At 55.5% G+C, this 18,539-nt stretch overlaps 7 protein-coding genes across 7 annotated transcripts; 3 read left to right on the top strand and 4 right to left on the bottom strand.

Moving 5' to 3' along the window:
• IE81DRAFT_329265 (hypothetical protein) lies at positions 1-1,263 on the top strand (the record flags this gene model as incomplete). The annotated part of the gene is made up of 2 exons (XM_025515142.1): positions 1-828; positions 925-1,263. 2 exons carry the CDS (start codon positions 1-3, stop codon positions 1,261-1,263), a joined length of 1,167 nt encoding a protein of 388 aa, XP_025370826.1.
• Positions 1,264-1,541: 278 nt separating this feature from the next.
• On the bottom strand, positions 1,542-3,683 carry IE81DRAFT_64418 (hypothetical protein). Its single transcript, XM_025517511.1, has 3 exons — positions 2,716-3,683; positions 2,386-2,635; positions 1,542-2,315 (listed from the first exon to the last, which is right to left on the bottom strand). Exons 1-3 carry the CDS (start codon positions 3,247-3,249, stop codon positions 1,576-1,578), a joined length of 1,524 nt encoding a protein of 507 aa, XP_025370825.1. The 5' UTR covers positions 3,250-3,683; the 3' UTR covers positions 1,542-1,575.
• A 2,785-nt stretch (positions 3,684-6,468) lies between these two features.
• On the bottom strand, positions 6,469-7,783 carry IE81DRAFT_64478 (hypothetical protein). Its single transcript, XM_025517512.1, has 4 exons — positions 7,545-7,783; positions 7,145-7,420; positions 6,613-6,980; positions 6,469-6,543 (listed from the first exon to the last, which is right to left on the bottom strand). The coding sequence occupies exons 1-3, from the start codon at positions 7,704-7,706 to the stop codon at positions 6,636-6,638; spliced, it is 783 nt and encodes a 260-aa protein (XP_025370824.1). The 5' UTR covers positions 7,707-7,783; the 3' UTR covers positions 6,469-6,543; positions 6,613-6,635.
• Positions 7,784-8,470: 687 nt separating this feature from the next.
• IE81DRAFT_346273 (hypothetical protein) lies at positions 8,471-9,559 on the bottom strand (the record flags this gene model as incomplete). The annotated part of the gene is made up of 1 exon (XM_025516024.1): positions 8,471-9,559. The coding sequence occupies one exon, from the start codon at positions 9,557-9,559 to the stop codon at positions 8,471-8,473; it is 1,089 nt and encodes a 362-aa protein (XP_025370823.1).
• A 1,482-nt stretch (positions 9,560-11,041) lies between these two features.
• IE81DRAFT_322061 (putative prohibitin PHB1) lies at positions 11,042-12,571 on the top strand. Its single transcript, XM_025513519.1, has 5 exons — positions 11,042-11,289; positions 11,382-11,459; positions 11,703-11,741; positions 11,816-12,254; positions 12,329-12,571. Exons 1-5 carry the CDS (start codon positions 11,149-11,151, stop codon positions 12,448-12,450), a joined length of 819 nt encoding a protein of 272 aa, XP_025370822.1. The 5' UTR covers positions 11,042-11,148; the 3' UTR covers positions 12,451-12,571.
• Positions 12,332-13,814, bottom strand: IE81DRAFT_322058 (putative N-terminal acetyltransferase complex subunit ARD1). Its single transcript, XM_025513518.1, has 6 exons — positions 13,430-13,814; positions 13,280-13,349; positions 13,124-13,211; positions 12,932-13,038; positions 12,729-12,857; positions 12,332-12,652 (listed from the first exon to the last, which is right to left on the bottom strand). Exons 1-6 carry the CDS (start codon positions 13,448-13,450, stop codon positions 12,609-12,611), a joined length of 459 nt encoding a protein of 152 aa, XP_025370821.1. The 5' UTR covers positions 13,451-13,814; the 3' UTR covers positions 12,332-12,608.
• Positions 13,815-14,145: 331 nt separating this feature from the next.
• IE81DRAFT_322057 (hypothetical protein) lies at positions 14,146-17,881 on the top strand. The gene is made up of 5 exons (XM_025513517.1): positions 14,146-15,050; positions 15,150-15,611; positions 15,694-15,893; positions 15,967-16,677; positions 16,742-17,881. Exons 1-5 carry the CDS (start codon positions 14,603-14,605, stop codon positions 17,471-17,473), a joined length of 2,553 nt encoding a protein of 850 aa, XP_025370820.1. The 5' UTR covers positions 14,146-14,602; the 3' UTR covers positions 17,474-17,881.
• Positions 17,882-18,539: the final 658 nt, after the last annotated feature.

The following is an 18,539-nucleotide window of genomic DNA, read 5'->3' as shown; positions in this document are numbered from 1 at the left end:
ATGTCCCTGCAAGGTGCAATGTCAAAGGCGCAAAGGGATCTGTCATGCAGATCGAACGAACTGGGCACAACCAGCTCTTCATCCACGTCTGCTGCTTCAAGCTCAAGCGTATCTCCTCGGCCTACTGAGGATGTAGAAGCTCCTTTCCGGCCGGAGTACATTGGCTACTTGTCAGCCGGAGCTTTTGGCCTAGGTGTAGGTGTCGCACTCGTCTTGACTCTGAGAAGGGGTCGTCGACTTGAGGCGCAAGAAGCTGCGAATGCTCTTGCTGCTGGCACGACCTCTTCTCTCGACCACTCTGCCGGTCGCACCGTCCACAGCACAGCGTCTGCTGCTTTGCGCAACGATGTCAAAGGCAAAGCTAAGCAAGTCGACGTGCTCGATGCTCGCAATTCGACCAACATGCCGAACAGATCAAGCTCCAACGATTTGCCTGAAGGAAAGGGCGTGCTGGCCCTCTTTAGCGCTTTTAACAAGGCAGCCTTTATCCCTTCGGCTCGTAAAAATCTGATCGGCACATCACCGGCCAAAGATGCGAGCGTTCCAAGCTCAGTGTTCGATACGCCAGCAGGTGCTCCGCCGCCTGGCGCGTTGACACGTCGCAAAGCCCCACCGAACAGATCACCAGCAGGGCCCAGGGTCGCATCGAGATCCGTCGTACTGGATGCGGAGCCTGTCCCACCCAAGGCTCAGCAGCAGCAAGCTCGAGATGATGGCGCTTCCCCCGTACTCTTGGCCATCAAGGCTTTCGCTTCTGCCACGGCTCTGGTCGGTGCGGCTGCTTGGTTGACCGTAGAGATAGGTCGACGTGCTCTAGGCGTCAAGAATGTGAGTGTACCGACTCGCTCACATGCTTCGACAGCTCCCATTCGCTCGAATTTCACCTTTTGTTACATCTTGTGGCCCTCTTCGTCAATTGACTAGATGGACGACCTCGTTGTGGTCTTGTCTAGGATATTTCCAAAAGGCAACGCTGCCGTTTTGGCTGGGGTAGGCGAAACAGCGAGAGAGTCTCTTTCCGGCTCTGGTCCGGCAGAAATTTACAAAGCCGGCGACATTTCTGTCGAAGACCTTCCTCAGGAGTTCCTCGGCGAGCATGCAGTGCTGGAGCCATTACCTGTTTCAGAAGCTCTCAGACGTCTAGACGCAGCCGCGAAGGAGGGCAAAGGCGAGGAGTTCTGGAGTCTGCTCTCGCATCAACTCGGAGCTGAGAGAGTCCGCGAAGTGCAAGAACGCAGAGAAAGGCGAGCTCGGGCGGGATAGCGAAACGCCTTCGAATAGCATGGGTCTGCTTATCGCCCCGATCTGCACACCGCTCTGTTCAGCGCGACGCAAGCGCAGTTCCTTGTATCTTTCACAGGTCACATTGAAAGCAGCGTTGTGGGACACCAAGGGTGCAAGTACAGAGGTGGAACGAGGAGTAGCAGATCTCATTTGTCCCCTCGCCTATCGCAGATGGGAGAAGGTATCAGGTAATATGTGTGACGCGCTGCACAACTCTCTTTGACTAACGTCATCGGAATGGCGGAGGACCCAAGCAGGAGGGACCAAGATTGGCCCCCACGAGCGCAAATTTCAGCGCATCTCGTCCGCTTGATCGAATGTTTGCAACTTTTCTTGCAGCCACGCCGTCACGCAAGGAGCCGCCTTGTCGCTCAGCAGCTCGTCGTGGACAAAGGGGACATGCTGGACATCCATGGATGATGTTCCCACTAGTTCTGGCTGCGTCCAACCGTTGCACCTACACAGATGTTGATCCGCTTTGAGTGCTAGCTCAGCGGACGTCGCTTGTCGAGGCGATGCTCCCAGTTCACTAGCTTTGAGCAAGTGCACCGTCACCGAGATATCGTGGTGCTGCGCGAAAGGCGTGGGGTGATGAGAGCGCAAAAGCTGGACCGAAAGGCAGTATTGCTCTACGAGGTGATGCATCGTCTTGCTGTCCTGAAGTGCAGTCGCAGCGCTCTTGTTCACCGCTCTCAGCGCGGATAGGCGCAGTGCAGCAGATACGGGAAGTCTAGCAAGAGACGCTTGGGAGTCCGAAGAAGCAGACGTCATCTCCACATCTCCTCCACCTTGAAGGGGCCGGCCGAGATTTCGGTGAACGGCAGGGCGAAGATCGCAAGGGGTTGACAAGGAGTGTCGCAGCGCAGCTTCTTCTTGAGCAAAGCTGGGATGCTGCGAATCTATCATCATTACCATTGCGCGAGTTTCATCAGGTGCAAGAGCCTCCCCTTGGCTCAAGCGCTCTGCCCACTCGTCGCTGAGCAGAGCTGCCATTTCGCGTGCGCAGACTCCCCCAAAACCCCATCCTCCGACTATCAAGAGCGTAAGGCTAAAGCGTCAGCGCTGGCGGGCTCGCATTCTCTGGTGCAAGACGCGACTTACAGGCATAAGGACCCTTGGGGTACAGCCTGCGAATCTCTCTCAGGTACAACAGAGCAGCCTGCTTGACCGACTTCAGGCGTTTGCCTGCAGACAGCACGACGTTGGAGAATCCGTACACTGGTCGGCCTACAGAGCCGAGGTTCAAATACGCGGTCGCAAAGCCTGCAGCGGGATGGATGAGCCACAACGGTACTGATGATGACTCGCTGTCCGCCGGGCCGGATTGAATTGGGAAGAGCAAGGGAAAATACTGGTTGCGTTGCAAGGCAAGTCGAAGCTTGAGCACACTGCGTGCTAAGAATCACAGTAATAGCACCGCAGTATACTCACCTGAAGCGTTTTGCATATGCCGCTCTCGTCTCTGTCAAAGTCGTTCATTTCGACCTCGACTGCCGATCCACGTTCGAAGGCCGTGTAGACGGGCGCTTCGGGCGTATCTACCACATTCGCTTGCGCTGGATCGAAAAGCTGACTGAGCCCCGTGTCGAGAAGCATGTTGTCGTCGGGGTCGCAATGCTGAGTGATGCTCTGCGTGCTTGCCGGCTCAGGGCTTCCGTCTGTCATATCATTGGTGGGCTCTCGGGAAACTGGATACTCGATGAAGATGTTGAGCTTTCTAGCGCTGCCAGGTTTGGTTCGGCGAGCCAAGATGGACTCGCCGCGATTGCGTCGGCACGGATTGCTCATGCTTTTACTTGTCGTTGTTGGCCTCTCCATCGGTGGTGGGTCAAGGTCTCCAGGTATGACGAGATGACGCAAAGGAGAAGGAGGCAGACTTCGAGGAGTGTAGACGCGCTTTTCAGCCGCCAATCGAGTGTGTGAGTCCCAAGGTGGACTGGGCGGCACGCAATGCACCGCTGCCATGGTGGGCTAGAGGATCGGCAAAAAAAAGGGTCTTCCACCTCTGCTTGTCGACTGAGGTCAGAGAGACCAGCGAGGGCCAGAACAAGAGCGAGGCACGTCGATCGTCGTATCGTAGTGTGTCCAGCACGCTATGACTTGCGAGAGAATCCGCCTTATCAACCTGCCCGTTATACAAGTGCATGAGCCCGTGGAATTGGAGTCGAAGAAGTGCTGGCAGCTCGCTACTTTGAGCGTCCTCAGAGGCATGCGTTGCTTTTGAGCGAGGCGCTATTCAATACATCGTACTCGAGTAGTTGCGTGCGTCAACAAGTGAGCGCCTTTGCAACGGACCGGGTTGCAGCCATGACCTTGTGAACGGCGGTTGGCGCGTGGGGTGTAACTGCGAGGCCGTGCTGTTCAACGGCTCCGCTGCTTGCTGCTTATACGAAGGGGACATGTGGGTCTCATCCCAAATTTGCGTTGCAACGCCTTTGGGCTGCGCCAAATCTGCGCCCAGGCATCTTACCTGGCGCCCATATTTTGGCAAGTGGTGCTGATCAAAAAGAATGGTCAGTCACTTGAGCTTGTAGTGGTCTGGAAAAGCGATCGGTGTCGAAAATAGTGCGCGCGCCGAATGGCAAGCGTGACGGTATCGGTGTGGCGCTGAATTGCTGCGGTGCACTTCTTGCGCAGTCGCAATCGCGAATCACACGCCAAACCCGGAGGCAGAGTCGTGAGCCATTCAGCATGTACATAGCGGCAGCGATCCTATTTGGGGGGCGCCGGATTACGATTGCGCCATATACTGCTGAGACTGCAATAAAAGGTGCACGGCGGTGTGTGCAATTTCAGCCAGGCTATCAGTCGTCATCTACGATTGCTCGTCCAAATCAGGCTTTTGTCACGGCCAGCAACAACAAGCCTTGAGGAAAGACTGTAGCATGACAAAGATCACATCTCGCCTTTCTGCCATCCGCTCCGACAAGCAGCGACGTCGTCCTCTGCCTTCGATCGTAGGCATCGTAGAGAATTGACTGGCAGTGTGACGAGCGAGCTTGGAAGGGAACAGCGCCAAGCCGAGTGTCGCTAAGGCCGAAAGTGCCGTGCGCCCCCCAGACCAATGTCTGCCCCAGCCTGGGAAGAATGAAGAATGAGCGCAGCGATTCGTGACGCCGGGGCGGGACTGAGGCAAACTGTGTTGCGCAACGCCCTATACCAGTTTCTTTGCACCCTTCGCGCATGGTTTCTGAAGGGCCGCACTGAGCAGTGGCAACATAGCTTAGGCTTTGCTGTTTGCCATCAAAAGATAGAAGAGAGCGTAACACAAGCTGCCCACCTTCAAGCCGTAGTATGTTTCTTTTGTGATCTCGGGAGGTCTGGGCGCCTCGTTCACGCCATTTGAAGCAAGAATGGGTGCTGCTTGTTGTTTGGCGCACCCTCTCGGAGGCTTATTGGCTACCATCCCACTTTCGTACTCAGTCGAGATCGGAACCCAAAAATATCCCTTTGGTCCGCGGAGTGGCAAAGCCATAGATCTCTAGCGTTCGTAGCTGCCTGTTCGCGCCGAGTCAGATGCTGTTCAGTGACGTGCTGCACCCCCTGTGCCACGAGTAGGCGTGCCACCGCCTCTGACGAGTGGGTCACCGCAATTTGACTCCGTTTCAGGAGGCACACAAATTTCTTTGAGCTCGAAAAGTGTCGAGTTGCTTACCTTCTCCTACCTCCCCGAATCATCATGACCCTGGAACCAGCGCTGGACGCTGAATGTCTGGGTGCGAAAGAAGGACTTGCTCGGTCCTTGAGGTGTCCGCTCCACTCGGCGCTCTGACGCATTGAACGTGGAATTGAGGCAGACGGAGTCGTAATTTGGGCTCTCTTGGCGCGACTTGGCGTCGACTCTATCCCACGACGATCGTAGCGGCCCGCAACGGCTCAAGTCGCCTTTCGGGCAGTCGACCCTCGGCGGAACAGCAGCGCAGTCCGTCCATTCGTTGCGGGAGCCAAGCCTGCCACAAGTCGCTGGCAGTGCTCAGAAGCGTTATCAGGGGCTGCTCCACTCCAGTCCGTCTTCATGACCCATCACCACTACGACTTCTTCAAGAAGTACTTCCCTCACCGGATGAGGGTTAGCGAGATGGCTGGCCCATCACCACGCTACGTGACCATGAGTCGCAAAGAATTCCTGACCAGTCTCAATCTGCTCGGAGGTCTTCCGTACCCCATCGACAAGCCACCATCCACAATCTTCCTGCTGGTGTACATTGGACTCCTGGTAGCGACCATCTATCGCCTGACTCGACGTCAAAGTCCTGCTAGGTGAGTGCGCTCCTTCAGTGTCTTCACATGTGGTCATGCTTCTCTCACGTGTGCACTTGTGCCCTATAGTATCCATGTACGGGTACTGCTTGCGATAGTATGCCGCGCCATCGCTCTTGGTTGTCGGATCGCTATAGCAGGGGGTCATCGTGGGGCCGATGTCTGGTCAGCTCAAGAAATGATGTGGATATGGAGCCCTTTGCTGTTGGTGAGGCTGGCCGTGAAAATTGAGTGGGCGGAGTGAGACGATGCCCTCGCTCACTTCCAAGTTCGACCTTCCACTCGTAGTTTTCGGCGCTGGCATCCTTGACAGAACGCGCTTTCCGACCGTACAGATCGGTCAGTCCGTTCCTTTTCAAGCACTTTGCAACAGTGATCCACCTATTGGTAGCTGCTATTGGAGTGTGGAGCGTGCTTGGTGTGACTAGTCTCCGAAAGGCTATCAACGGAAATATGAGCAGCTATGATCGGCTGTTGGTAAGTAGCGCTCCTCATCTAGACCTCGCTATAGACAAGACTGATCCTGGTGCGCTATCTGCTGCTACTGCTCTTTCCACAGACGATGAAGAAGGTGAGCGATTGAGGCCAAGGCTGGACAGGCCAGGCTGCGCTGACCGGTGCGGAGCCTTGCACCATACCTCAGATCGGCGCTTGGACACTTTTCGGCGCAGTCTGTCTCAACGGGGTGGTGATCTTTACAGCATTCGTCTGCTTTCAGAGACGCAAGTATAATCTCAGCCTTGTAAGGTCGCGCAAAATCGAGCGCTGCAAGATGGCAGGTGTGGCTTGCATCACTCTTCTGCTGTGTGAGCGGGACCCGTAGCATGATTGTCTGCCGCCTGTCGAATTCTGATCACGAAGGCCTTGGACATTCGCTAGTCATCAAATTCATGTTCAAAGGCGTTCGTCGAAGTGGCGTTCGAGTGTCGAGAGTAAGTGGGTCGCATCGAAGGTTCATTTTGGTGAAGGCTGACCAAGCACTTCGCACACCTAGGCTGGCTTCTACGCGGGATGGTGTAAGACTTGCGCGCCACGTCGTTGCCAGGAATCGAGTCGAACAGCACTCACCAGACGCCTCCACCTCTTCTTGCTCAGTACTGCCCGACATCATTGCTGTCGCCACTTTTGCCCTTCTGCCATGGCATCGCCTTCTGGCGGAACCCACGTACGAGGAACAGCAAGCCAATGGTGCTCCGATCGATCCGGTAAGAGCCGCTATGCACTTTGATAGGCGTCCATCCCACGGTCCATATGCTGCTGAAGAGCTTTACCCAGCAATGTCCGCCGTGCCTGCCACTGGTTGTGTAAGCATTGTTCGGAACACGCATAGCCGAAACCCGAGCGATAGCAGCTTTGCTTCCTCCGGCGCATCTGCACACTATGTCGAAAGCCAAGCGAAGGGCTGGCATACATCTCTCGTGGGCCGCAAGCACAGTCTGGACGCTGGACGCGGTCAGTTGCCTTCTCACTGGCGCCGCGAACCTTCAACGGGTATCTACACCGTGTCGGATGAGGAGCACGCGTCCACACATGCGCAGGCCTGGCTCGATCGACGCTGCGACTCGCCTCACCAAATGGCCGTCTCCGAAGAACTGCCCACCTTACCTCGACGCCCATCCCTTGCACACATCAGCAAGTCGGTGAGAACGGCGCAAGCCCTGAGACCACGCGCAATCACGTCCAATGAAGAGCTCCCCAAACGACTTGATCGTACATCCGCTAGCAGGTGGAGCGTCGATACTGCCAGCGTCGCCGAGGGGAATGAGCTTAGCCAAGATTCCATCTTGAAGACGCGTCGATCTCTGCCCAGACTTAGCTTGCAAATACACAGAACGCCGGCTTCGCCCACAGGACTTGCTGCGAATGAGTTCATCAGCTTCAAGGGCAGGAAGGGTCGCACTCAATGAGCAGCAGCACTATGTTGCGCTGATTCATCCAACCCGCTCCACTGTTTCGCCGCCCCAAAGATCCAGCAAAGATGCCAGGCTCTCAACACAGACCTGGTGAATGTGTTGAATATGCTCGAGAGCAGCACTTCCAAGCATTGCAGCACACGCAAAGCCCACGCTGCAAGATAATAGGTAGACTTGACATGCACCCTTTGAGCCCAAATGGCAAGATTGGAGCGAAAGCCGAATGCGTTGAGTGGTGCCTGACAGCATGCCTCATTCCCTGTCTTCTCCCTCTATCTTGCTCGCCTCGGTGTGCGATCTCTTCACTTTCAATAGAAATGGTGATGGATGTGCGACGAACCTAGAAGCGCGTGCTCACGCATGCAAGGGCTTAATTTCTACTCGACTCAACACTTGCACTCGACACTTTTTGACTCAGCAGGTTGTTGAGTCGACATCCTGACTCTCACACACTACTCGTGACGACTGCATGCACGGCAAGCTGCAACGAGGACGCGTGACGCGCCGCGCCAATGTGATGAGCTCAGCAGCGACGAAGCTGCCTGCCGTCGTTCGAATTAACTTGAAGCTCGTAGTCACACAACCACACAACCGTGAATTATGATTGCCTCGCACAACGATCGAGCTCTGGGACCATTCGGGTTTCAAAGTCAAATTTTGCGTGTCATCGGCTACAGGCTTGAGGGCGCAAAGCTGCTGGTCTTTTGAGCGCTCGAGTCTCTGAGCTTTGTCGCGCAAGCATACTGTGCATAAGCAAGCATGTACATGTAGAGCAAGCCTGCAAGATGAACACCATCATCCCAGTTCATGCTGGTCTGCTGGCAAACGCATCAAGAGAAGGCGCGCAGTGCGGGATTGCATCTGATTGGCAGCATTTGGACGAAGAATGCAAAGATGAGAAATGACGTCAATAAGTTCGCAAGGCGGAATGTGAGATGGAAAGGGGAAAAGGGAGGGGAACTGCGATAGCAGGTAAAGCTAGCTGTTGTGTTTCGCCCTTGGCTCCGCCAGTCCTAGTCCCTCGTCCCCATTCGCTTCAATTCGTCATCCGCTTCCGATTGGGTGTCCGGCACCCACCTGGGAGAGATGGTCTGGATCTGCTCCACCGTGTAGCGATAGCCCTGAGCGCCGTATGCCCGCTTGACGGGGCTCAGAGGTGCTTGCCAGGGTGATCCAGGGACTTCAGATCGTCTACTCTGACTGTGCACCAGCCCTGCCGGGTCTATGCAAGGGGCGCGACGAGTGGGAAAGCGCATGCCTAGTATCATGTTGCATGCCAATGTTGCTTGGACGACCAGGACCAGAGCATTCGGGATGAAGCCATAGTAGCTCGGGATAGCATCGACGCTCTGCAAACCTCCGACCAGGGCCGTTGACGAAGCCAGAACGACAAAGTAGATCAATTGGTGCTGCATGATCCTCGTTATGATAGGCGTCGTGACGGCGCGTTGATGAGCAGCGCTCAAGATGGATACGTCTTCCATCCTTTGCATCTGTCTTCGGACGGCGACGACCGTCAGGCCCGTCATGGCTAAGCAGAAAACAAAGCTCAGGATGTACGGGCAGATGCGCAGGAATCCATACTTGGGCGCAAGTGAATATGGAAGGCGCAATTCGTGTGGACTTTGGAAAGACTGATAGGTGACGCAATTGACCAGACCGAAAAGTGATACGCACAGCCAAGAGACGATGCAGATCTCTCGCACGCGTGCTTGATAGCGTCCTTGGTAGAGCGTGAGAGTGCGAAGCAGCAGGACGGCGAAAATGGCAGCGTGGGCAAAGCTCTCGAAGATGATGTAAAGCTTTGACCAGACCGATGCCTGTACATCGCTCATACCGCCCGTAGTGCACCAGACAACGGCGCTGATGAAGGCCATTAGCGAAAAGAAGCGGATGGCAAAGTAGGTCATCACTGCAGGTCGCTTCCACTCTCCTCGCATCTTGAGCTCGCGATGCGCTTGCGTCGTGATGTCTCCGATGCATATTCCAAGACAAAGCCAGCAGATCCACGTGAGCGGCTGAGAGGAAGTCTCGATCTGCACCTTTTCTTCCAGCCAAGTGACGTAAGCTGCCTCGTTTGAAGGATTAGGTTTGGTGGACATCTTGACGAAGGTGAGAATGGTGAAGCAACTTCGACCTAGGACGATGAATTGTCAAAAGCGGAAGCTCTCCGTACTGGACACGCACACGGTGCAAGTGTGCATGAGGCATTCGCGAGAGGCGAGACTAATGAATCGGTCGCCTTGTAGTCGTTTGGTATTGAAGAGGAAAAGATGGGAGAGAAACTGTCACTGGGGCGTCGCTGCGGAGGGAGGAGGAATGAGAACTGCAATACCTGTATCTTATAACGTGAGGCAAAGCTGCTGACATTGTAGGGCAAGGCCGTGCCAGGTAGTCCGAAAAGCACTTTCTCCATCATCGCAACTTGACACATCAACGGGGTTGCCTGCGAGTGGAGAGCGAGCATGGCTGGAGCATACTTGTCTTGCGATGCTGAAGCCGTAGCAGTAGGGGGCGATATCATCGATGATCCTGGTAATTCATTTTGCAGATATTAAACGAGTCAAGCTGGTCAGCATGACGAGGTTAGGGAGGAAGTATGTGGGCCTTGCTTCCGAAACCCCCGCCCACTCTCCCTCTCTTCCCTTGCGATGCTCCACACGAGACAAGGCGGAAAACAGTTGCTCCTGGTGGAATTCTACGGACCTGAGTTGGATACCTGGACCCGCACTTGGGTCGCATTGTAATCTCAAGCTGCTTGATTGGATAGCTGCTGGACATCCCGCGAGGTCACAGTCAAGGGGCAGTGACGACGCTCGGCATGGCAGAAGCGAAGCAAGGCACGTTTGCCCAGGTCGCATGTGGAGAAAGACAAGCTGGCGTGATGCTGGTGAGTTCTGATACCGCCGCGTATCATGACGGGCCGTGCTCTGGGCCCAATTCCGAGAGTGCAGAGCCGATCTCTGGGATGAGACGCCGAATCACCTGAGGGAAGCCCTGTACAATCAGTTTGCACAGTCTCGTGCGTCATACTTTCCGGCGACTTGACTTCGGCGATTGCCTTCCGACGGTCCACCTCATCGCTAATGGCCCAGGTACCTGACGGATACGGTCTGGGCTTATGATTGCGAATGCTGCGAATGCGCGTGCATCGACCAGACGCCTCGCATGGACCAAAGTCAGGGTAATAGGGATGACGGTCCGCCACACGCAGTCCTTGCGAGTATGCCACCGAGGCCCACAGAGCTGTTACGGCTTTGGTACCTTGAACAGTCTTCGTGATTGTGGAGCGCTCCTGTTCGTATGCGGACTTGCAGAAGATGGTGGTCGAGGGTCATTTGTGATTGCGACTCCACAGCCTGGATGCCTCGCTGACCGCTGCAAGAGTCTTGAGTAGCACCCACAATCGCAAGTTTGCACGCAGTCACGAGTAGCACGAGTCAAAAGTTCGTGGTGCATGTTGACCACGGCCGTCTCGCGCGGGTAGGCAGATGTGAAGCACGTGACGCTCATGGAATCTGGCGCTCTCGTCAGCGTCAGCAGCAGCAACCCGCGCGCTTATGCCCACATTCACTCGCCGCCTGCCACCAAATTACGCTCACCCCTCTCCTCCGCTCCACAAGAATCGCGTTGATCTTTGACAAACTCGCATAGCCGACCATCCTATCAAGAGCATCAGGCCTATAACAACATGGCCGGGATTGTGCAGCGATTAGGAGGATTGGGGGTGCCTTTGGGTGTGGCATTCATTACGCTTCAAGCCAGTCTTTACGATGTGCCGGGAGGCTACCGAGCCGTCATGTTTGACCGTTTCTCTGGGGTTAAGGACGTGGTAAGTCACGAGTACAAACTCAAACAGGTCTTGCTACATCAGGGGTGGGTGGGTAGTCAACTGAAGTCCTTCTTTCTTGCACACTCATGCAGGCTTCGAACGAGGGAACCCATTTCCTGATTCCTGGTCTGCAGCGTGCTATCCTTTATGATGTCCGCGTCAAGCCTAGGGTGCGTCGAGCGACACGAAGGGACAAGTATTGTACTGCTCCCGCTCTCGCGCCTAGCCTTCCGAAAGTCTTTTTCGCGAGTGGAAGACCAGGTGCCAGAGCAGGTTGGGAACTTTGCTGAAGGCAGCGCAATGCCCGGCAGGGCGTGGTGATGTCTTTGCAATCATAGAAGCCAAGCCTGCAACGACCTCAAGTTCAGCATAGAAGCAGAATAGCTGACTTGGATCACTGTTTTCACTTGCAGAACATCTCTACGACGACTGGAAGCAAGGACTTGCAGATGGTGCGCCCTTTGGCTGCTGCATGCTAGCTAAATGAGCTCAGGGCTGATGAACGGCCTGTTGTTGCACCGATCAGGTCTCGTTGACTCTCAGAGTGCTCTCGCGACCAGATGTGCAGCATTTGCCAAAGATCTACCAATCCCTTGGTCAAGATTACGACGAAAGGGTCCTGCCTTCGATTGGCAACGAAGTCTTGAAGGCAATTGTGGCGCAATTCGACGCGGCTGAGCTGATCACTCAGCGGGAGGTGGTGTCTTCGCGCATCAGAGAGGACTTGCTGCGTCGCGCATCAGAGTTCAACATCAAGCTGGAAGACGTTTCCATCACCCACATGACTTTCGGTCAGGACTTCACCAAGGCGGTCGAGCAGAAGCAGATTGCGCAACAAGATGCGGAGAGAGCCAAGTTCGTGGTCGAGAAAGCGGAGCAGGAGAGACAGGCTAGTGTCATCAGAGCGGAGGGTGAAGCCGAAGCTGCGAGAACGATCTCGCAGGCGCTCGACCGCGCGGGCGATGGTGAGTAGATGAGCTTCTCTACGAGACACGCACGCACCGCTGAGCTGACACGACCCCTCTCATTCACGCCCTAGGTCTGCTAACGCTGCGTCGCATTGAAGCCTCCAAGCAGATCGCCTCCACCCTCAGCGGCGCGCGAAACGTTACATATCTGCCTCACGGCAACAACATGCTCTTCAACATGCCAGCACAGTAAGCTGCGCAACCATGTGATTCGAGCCTCCTTGTTCCGATTCATTCATGCCGAATTGAGCGGATTGCTAAGCGTACCAATGCACACCTCTCAACGAATAGCTGTGAGCAAATTGTGACAGAACCATCTTGCTTGAAATTGCGCATTTGCATTGAGTCGAGTTAAAAGTTCAATCTCATGGCGTACGCGTCCTCCCCATCAGCATCTGCGATTGCGGAGGAGCGCACACTGAGCATCCTGAAAAATCGCAATCGCTGTCGTTTCACTCCCATCATACTCACAGTAGCCCTTTTCGACCTCATGGACCTCGAAGCCCAGCGTGTCCCTGTATAGACCAATCGCCGCCCTATTTGTCTCTCTGACGTGTAGTGAGACGTATTTCGCCCCAAAAACATCTCGCATTGCTTCCTCTGTCCAGACGAGAAACAGGGATGCGCTCAGCACTCTGGCAGGTAAGCACAACGACATCCTGCACGCTACTCACGGCTCTGTGTCATGAGCTTCTTGGCCAATCCTAATCTCCTATAAGATCGAAGTACGCTGATGCTCGTCACATGCCCATGCGGTACGCCATCTGCTGGCTCCTCCTCCCTGGGAACAAGCGAATGTATGCGCATCATACATAGGTCAGCGCTAGACGAAGCAGCTCGAAATGCGAGCCGAAGAGCCTGCTCACATCTTGCCAAGAATGTACCCTACTATCCTGCCCTTTGGATCTTGAGCGACGTACGACAGCTGAGGCCAGGTCAAAGCATGGTAGAAATCTACGGGCGGTGGGCAATGCGCAGCTTGAGCGCTCCTCTTGTCGATGGGCGGAAGACAGATCACTCACAGTATCGCATCGTGTAATTTTCGGGCAAGTTGTGCAGGTTGCAATTCTGCATGCCCAGCAAGTCTTCGACCTGGAAAGCGCAATCAAGCGCGATCATCTCGTCAGCCGAAAGTGCGTGACATCTGGCAACCACATGGCGGGCAGACTCACGGTCGCTTCCCGGATGTTCATGTTGGATCCCTTGATATACCTCGGGCAAAGTAGTTGTGGATGCTGACGGCGGCAGTGATGAATGAACCACAGCTGAACAAGCCTCCCGGCGGTTGCTCTTCCGGTCTATAAGCCTGAGGATGCAGGTATGGAAGCGGTGTTACGCGGACGGCGGGACTTCTAGCTGCGATGCGGGAGTTGTTTCTCAAAAGACAATTGAAGTAGACGTTGCGGGTGTGAGTCGAGCGTGAGTTGAAGGAGCAGGTACTTGGACCAGGATTGAACGCCAGATCAAGGAAATGAAAGGGGTGAGGGAAGAGCCACGGACAGGGATTAGACGAGTCATGAGTCCTGTTTCTTGTTTCTTAATTCAATAATTCTGACATGAATGCAAAGAGGTGTGAGCGTGGAATCGGCTGGCTGAGAGGTGAGTAGGTCTATGCCAGAGCGTCACGTGAGCCAGAGCCAAACTTGCGCAAATCCGATTTGATTCAGATTCAAGAATTTAAGATTCATTTTGATTTTGATTCAGATTGGTGTATTCAGCATGACGCGTGACTGATCACTCACACTGTGTGTGACTTGAATAAGGGCGTCCAACGGGCAGCGTGGCGTGCGAACATGACGTATACCGGAATATGTAGCGGCGCGGTATCTTTAGGTGCGCACCGCCGGTCACGACATGGATATATGTGCTGACTATTCAAATTGCATGGCCTCTCCCTTCCTCGGTCGCGACTCACGCACGACTCAGCCTTGCTCTCGAACCCAATCCCTCGCGCACTTCAGCATTCAGCCTCGCCTTGCAATCACGAATCAAGCCCGTCAGATTGCATCCTCTCTTGCTCGTCTGTCGCTGCTGTGTACATAATTCCTCCGTCCAGCACTCGAATCCTTACTTATCGACTTTGCCGCCAACAGCGCAGTGCCCAGCACCCTCTTAATCGTCCCGTCGAGCTCGCATGCTCGCATTCGTATTCCAAGACGCTCATATCCAAGTACCCCGAATCCCTCTTGCGAACTTCCTCGCCTAGCAGGATCACCCACGCGTAAGCCAGGTGGCTTTCTGAGCAGAGCATTGCTCGCTCGGCTCGCGATAATCTACACGGTCTGCAGCCTTGGATGCTCATGTCAGCTTAGCTGCTCCAATTCGCGCGGTCATTGGAATCTACGATGGACATTCCGCTGCCCGTGAGCGGCACTTCGCAGGCTCATGCCCATTCCCGTTTGGCATCAGCATCCGATTGGGGCGCCGGACCAAGTGCCGAAGCTTCAGGCTCAGCTGCTGCGATCACTCCTGGCAAACCGCAGAGAGAGCGGGGATTTTCACGAGGCGGGGCAGTGGAACACGCAGCTGGAAGCGGCGGAGCTGCGCAGACATCGTACGGATTCCAGCCGTCGACCCTCTCCTCATTGAGTCAATCGGGCGCAGGGCTGTCGCGCGCTGGAACCAAGAAGTCACGTTTGAGGAACAAGGATCGCCATACAGCCGCTCTGGACAGCATACGAGACTTTTTGAAAGGCAGAAGCAGCTATGATGTGCTTCCTGTCAGCTTTCGACTCGTTGTGCTGGACACGAGATTGGTGGTTCGCCCAGCGCTCGACATCATGTGGCAGGCCGGTGAGTGGGCCCTACGATCGAACAGCTCTCTTGGGGAGGGTGACTGCTACTGGACCACGGCCATGCTGACTAGGTCGCGTTCGCACCCGAACCTGAAAGGTGTCGTCTCGGCCCCGCTGTGGCAGTCCGCAACGAGCGAGCCGAGCCGACAAGGGCAACAAGCATCTCCAGAGAGCGGTCCGGCATCGAGCTCAGCTGCAAATCAAGCTGGTGTAGAGGATGCTGCAGCACACACTAAAGCGGAAGGGGCAAGCGCCTCATCTATTGCCCTTCCAGAGGTGTCCAGCGAGCCACTCTCCTCTTCGGCACCGGCAGCTGCTCCATCTGCGAGCGAGACTTCAGGTGTCGTGACACAAGCTCTAGCTCGCGACCCGGTGGCGGCAGCAGCAGAGACGCTTCATGCTCTGCGGCCCAGTCCTCAGCCTGTCCAAAGGACGGGCTTCGCCGGCATGCTGACTGTCAACGATATCATACATCTCATTCAGTACTACTATCACCATCTCAGCAGCTACGACCTGGCTAGCCGGGACGTGGAAGGATTCAGGCTGGAGCGCTTGAGAGGTGAGCACACTGCCACGAAGCTGTGATTGAGAGCGTTGCGCATAGACGCGGTGTGTGCTCACGAATCTTCGCCAATTCACAGATATCGAAGCGTCGCTCAACGTTCCTACCCCTCCCCTCACTGCTATCGCACCGCTGCGATCACTTTACGAGGCTTGCCAGCTACTGATCAAGACTCATGCCCGCAGATTGCCACTTCTCGACTATGATGAACAAACGGGCTGCGAGACTCTCATTAGCGTCCTCACGCAATACCGAGTGCTGAAATTCATCGCCATGAATGTTAGTATTGCTGGGGCCCGCGATCCATTGACAGAGATAGTGGCTGACTAGACTAATCAACTGGACACGCCAGTGCCGAGAAATTACAGGGCTTCATCGGTCTGTTCGATCGTTGGGAATCGGAACATACGTCGCAGGCACACCTGGAGTTGGTGCCGCACGACACATTGGTCAGCGCCCGTCCCGTGGCGGAAGTGCGAGTGGTAGCGCCAGCGGAAGTGCGGGTCCAGCATCGCGCATCAATTCTCGGTCAGGCTCCCACTCTGCGGTAATGAGCGCGAGACCAACCGTCGCGGGGACGTCCGCGCCTGTTTCTGCACGGACCAGCGCTAGCGGCGCTGTTGGACTTGACCTTCCCAGCACAGCCGAAGAAGCCAAGTCGCCAGAGGGAGATCCCTCAGCGTCTGCCGCCCAGTCTTGCGAGTCTACGCCGAGCGCTCCTGCCGAAGCTCCTGCAGTCATTCCGGAGGCCTCAGAGGCTTCCCAGTCTGCAATTTCAGAAGAAGCTGGCGCAATTTTTGGCAGTCCTTCCCCGAAGTCGCTTCCAGGCGCTGCCATGAGACCTGCTGCTGCCCCGACATCGGCGAGCGTGCCGTCACAAGCACCCGCGTCGGCCTTTGCGCCGTCCCTAAGCCCTACGCCCTTTGCGCCCCTCTCGACGGCGACGCTGGACACCACCGTGTTCGATGTTGTCCATATGTTCTCCGAGCAAGGCATATCAGCTGTTCCAATCATAGACAACGACGGATTCGTGGTGGACCTCTACGAGAGCGTCGACGTCATTGTAAGTCGAGATCTTGTCCGGCCCTCTAGAGGGCGCCGACTTACACGCCTCTCGACCACCGCAGGACCTCGTTCGCTCCGGTGCCTACCAATCGCTCGATACGACAATGCGTCAGGCTCTGGCCCGGCGCCCTGCAGAATTTCCAGGTATCATGTCATGCGGGCCGGATGACTCGCTAGCTAGCATCTTCTCTCTTTTGAGAACACGGCGAGTCCACAGGCTTCTCATTCTGGAACCCCTGCCCGCTTCGCGGGCAGCATCGATGACCTCGAAACAATCGGAGCACGGCAGGCAGTCACCAGAGGGTGTGGCGCCGCCTCCAAGACCCAGAGGCAAGCTTGTTGGTATCCTATGCCTGTCCGATATCTTGCGGTACGTGACAGGCTCACAAGAAGCCGGAGGCCCAAAAGAACGCCAAAGGACCATGAGTCAAGCAAGTAGCAGCGCGATCGCGGGCGCTGGACCTCCTCAAAGCGGTACCAGCCTCAGCTCCGCTGCGCTTCTCGATGTGCCGGAATCTGAACCCCTGGGAAGCTCGGGACTTGCAGCGCCAGGCGTGCAGTCTCCGACTTCTGCGAGCGAACATGCGATCGAGGGAGCCTCACCGCCACCTTCTGGCGCTGGTAGTGGCCTCTCGACAGTGCCTCTGGCCATACCTGAAGAGTCACCCTCGATCGAAAAGGCGGAATTAGAGAGTGCGGAGACTTTACCATCAGCGGATCAGGCTGACTCCATGTCGCATCAGAACGCCGTTGCGCCATCTAGTAAGGACGGGGACGCTGTCAATGGAGAATAGGAATATTTCCTTCGATCTACCATCTGCTCTATGAGCTCCTGGGTGCACGCGAATTGGGTGGACGACACCCCGCCTGATCTTCCACTATTGGTTCTCAGCCACCTGCGCGATTGATTCGCACGACCGCAATGCGTCTCTGCATACGAAGGCCCAGAGTCACCCTCATCACGAATGTCGAACAAGCTATCGACTTTAGAATACCCCCCTTCAACTAGACTGTGAAATGCCAGCCAGACGCTCAGGCTATACAGCCTTCCTCTGCCTACTCTGTCTGCATTCTGTCCCCCTTCGCTCGTCTCCATTGTAACGCCTTGCATCGGGAAATTGACAGGAGCTACCAATCATATCAATAGATCAGAGGCTTTGCTTTTTTCTTCCCGAGCCGTACTCCACTTGCTGCCGGTCGAGCCGACATTCACGATTACGCTTCGCAGGAAATGCTTCGCTTCTCAAAATTGGCAACGACTGCTCAAGCTTGCTGCTCATTCGTATCGCATAGTCTGTCAGGCTGTGTCTATGGCCTGCCTCACGGTGGCCGATTCAGATCGTTTGAGTTCAGGCACCGCGAGAGCAAGAGATGGGCGTCAATGCATCTAGATGGTCTGAATGATCAGAGAAGGACGTAGGTTGCAGAAAGCAGACGATGAGTAAGTGAATGGGTAGGGGAAAGGGGGATCTACTGTGTGCGCACAATCAAAGTGTCAAGGACTTGTGCGAGTATCGAGCAAAATTGGAGTGTGTCCAAGAGGGCGCAGGCAAGAAGGGAAATGGAGAAGTGCTGCATAGCTCGTTCGTGTCGCCGAGCAGCAGTATTAAGTGCGACATGCTAAAAGCCTTGGGGTGCTGTAGCTAGCTATTGCTCCATCGCCTAGAGGATGAAAGCGGCTCCGGCGACGGCCACGGCTCCGGCAACAGCGACGGCTCCCAGGTTGCGAGGAGCAACGAGGCTTGCTCCGTCGGGCTTGCGGTAGTTCTGGATAGAGCGGTTGATAGCCTCCTCTGTGATGGAAAGATGAAGTGCATCATCTAATCAGCTCATTGAAGGTTGGAGACGGTGGGGGGGGGG

The sequence above is a fragment of the Ceraceosorus guamensis genome (assembly GCF_003144195.1).
Source record: "Ceraceosorus guamensis strain MCA 4658 unplaced genomic scaffold IE81scaffold_17, whole genome shotgun sequence".
Lineage (NCBI taxonomy): Eukaryota > Fungi > Basidiomycota > Exobasidiomycetes > Ceraceosorales > Ceraceosoraceae > Ceraceosorus > Ceraceosorus guamensis.
The sequence above is the reverse complement of the archived record's forward strand: the minus strand, read 5'-3'. Positions and strand labels throughout refer to the sequence as shown.

What these genes read in the sequence shown, in the direction of transcription:
- IE81DRAFT_64418 (XM_025517511.1), bottom strand. Translation starts at nt 3,249, where the DNA reads ATGGCAGCGGTGCATTGCGTGCCGCCCAGTCCACCTTGGGACTCACAC. An exon ending in GCATATGCAAAACGCTTCAG is followed by an intron (nt 2,636 to 2,715) that starts GTGAGTATACTG and finishes CAACGCAACCAG; the next exon opens with TATTTTCCCTTGCTCTTCCC. An exon ending in CCCCAAGGGTCCTTATGCCT is followed by an intron (nt 2,316 to 2,385) that starts GTAAGTCGCGTC and finishes CGCTCTTGATAG; the next exon opens with TCGGAGGATGGGGTTTTGGG.
- IE81DRAFT_64478 (XM_025517512.1), bottom strand. Translation starts at nt 7,706, where the DNA reads ATGCTGTCAGGCACCACTCAACGCATTCGGCTTTCGCTCCAATCTTGC. An exon ending in ATATTCAACACATTCACCAG is followed by an intron (nt 7,421 to 7,544) that starts GTCTGTGTTGAG and finishes CTGCCCTTGAAG; the next exon opens with CTGATGAACTCATTCGCAGC. An exon ending in GGGATGGGCGTCGAGGTAAG is followed by an intron (nt 6,981 to 7,144) that starts GTGGGCAGTTCT and finishes TCCAGCGTCCAG; the next exon opens with ACTGTGCTTGCGGCCCACGA.
- IE81DRAFT_322061 (XM_025513519.1), top strand. Translation starts at nt 11,149, where the DNA reads ATGGCCGGGATTGTGCAGCGATTAGGAGGATTGGGGGTGCCTTTGGGT. An exon ending in GAAGCAAGGACTTGCAGATG is followed by an intron (nt 11,742 to 11,815) that starts GTGCGCCCTTTG and finishes TGCACCGATCAG; the next exon opens with GTCTCGTTGACTCTCAGAGT. An exon ending in GCTCGACCGCGCGGGCGATG is followed by an intron (nt 12,255 to 12,328) that starts GTGAGTAGATGA and finishes TTCACGCCCTAG; the next exon opens with GTCTGCTAACGCTGCGTCGC.
- IE81DRAFT_322058 (XM_025513518.1), bottom strand. Translation starts at nt 13,450, where the DNA reads ATGAACATCCGGGAAGCGACC. An exon ending in TGAACATCCGGGAAGCGACC is followed by an intron (nt 13,350 to 13,429) that starts GTGAGTCTGCCC and finishes TGCGCTTTCCAG; the next exon opens with GTCGAAGACTTGCTGGGCAT. An exon ending in AAATTACACGATGCGATACT is followed by an intron (nt 13,212 to 13,279) that starts GTGAGTGATCTG and finishes CACCGCCCGTAG; the next exon opens with ATTTCTACCATGCTTTGACC.
- IE81DRAFT_322057 (XM_025513517.1), top strand. Translation starts at nt 14,603, where the DNA reads ATGGACATTCCGCTGCCCGTGAGCGGCACTTCGCAGGCTCATGCCCAT. An exon ending in CAGGCTGGAGCGCTTGAGAG is followed by an intron (nt 15,612 to 15,693) that starts GTGAGCACACTG and finishes GCCAATTCACAG; the next exon opens with ATATCGAAGCGTCGCTCAAC. An exon ending in TGAAATTCATCGCCATGAAT is followed by an intron (nt 15,894 to 15,966) that starts GTTAGTATTGCT and finishes TGGACACGCCAG; the next exon opens with TGCCGAGAAATTACAGGGCT.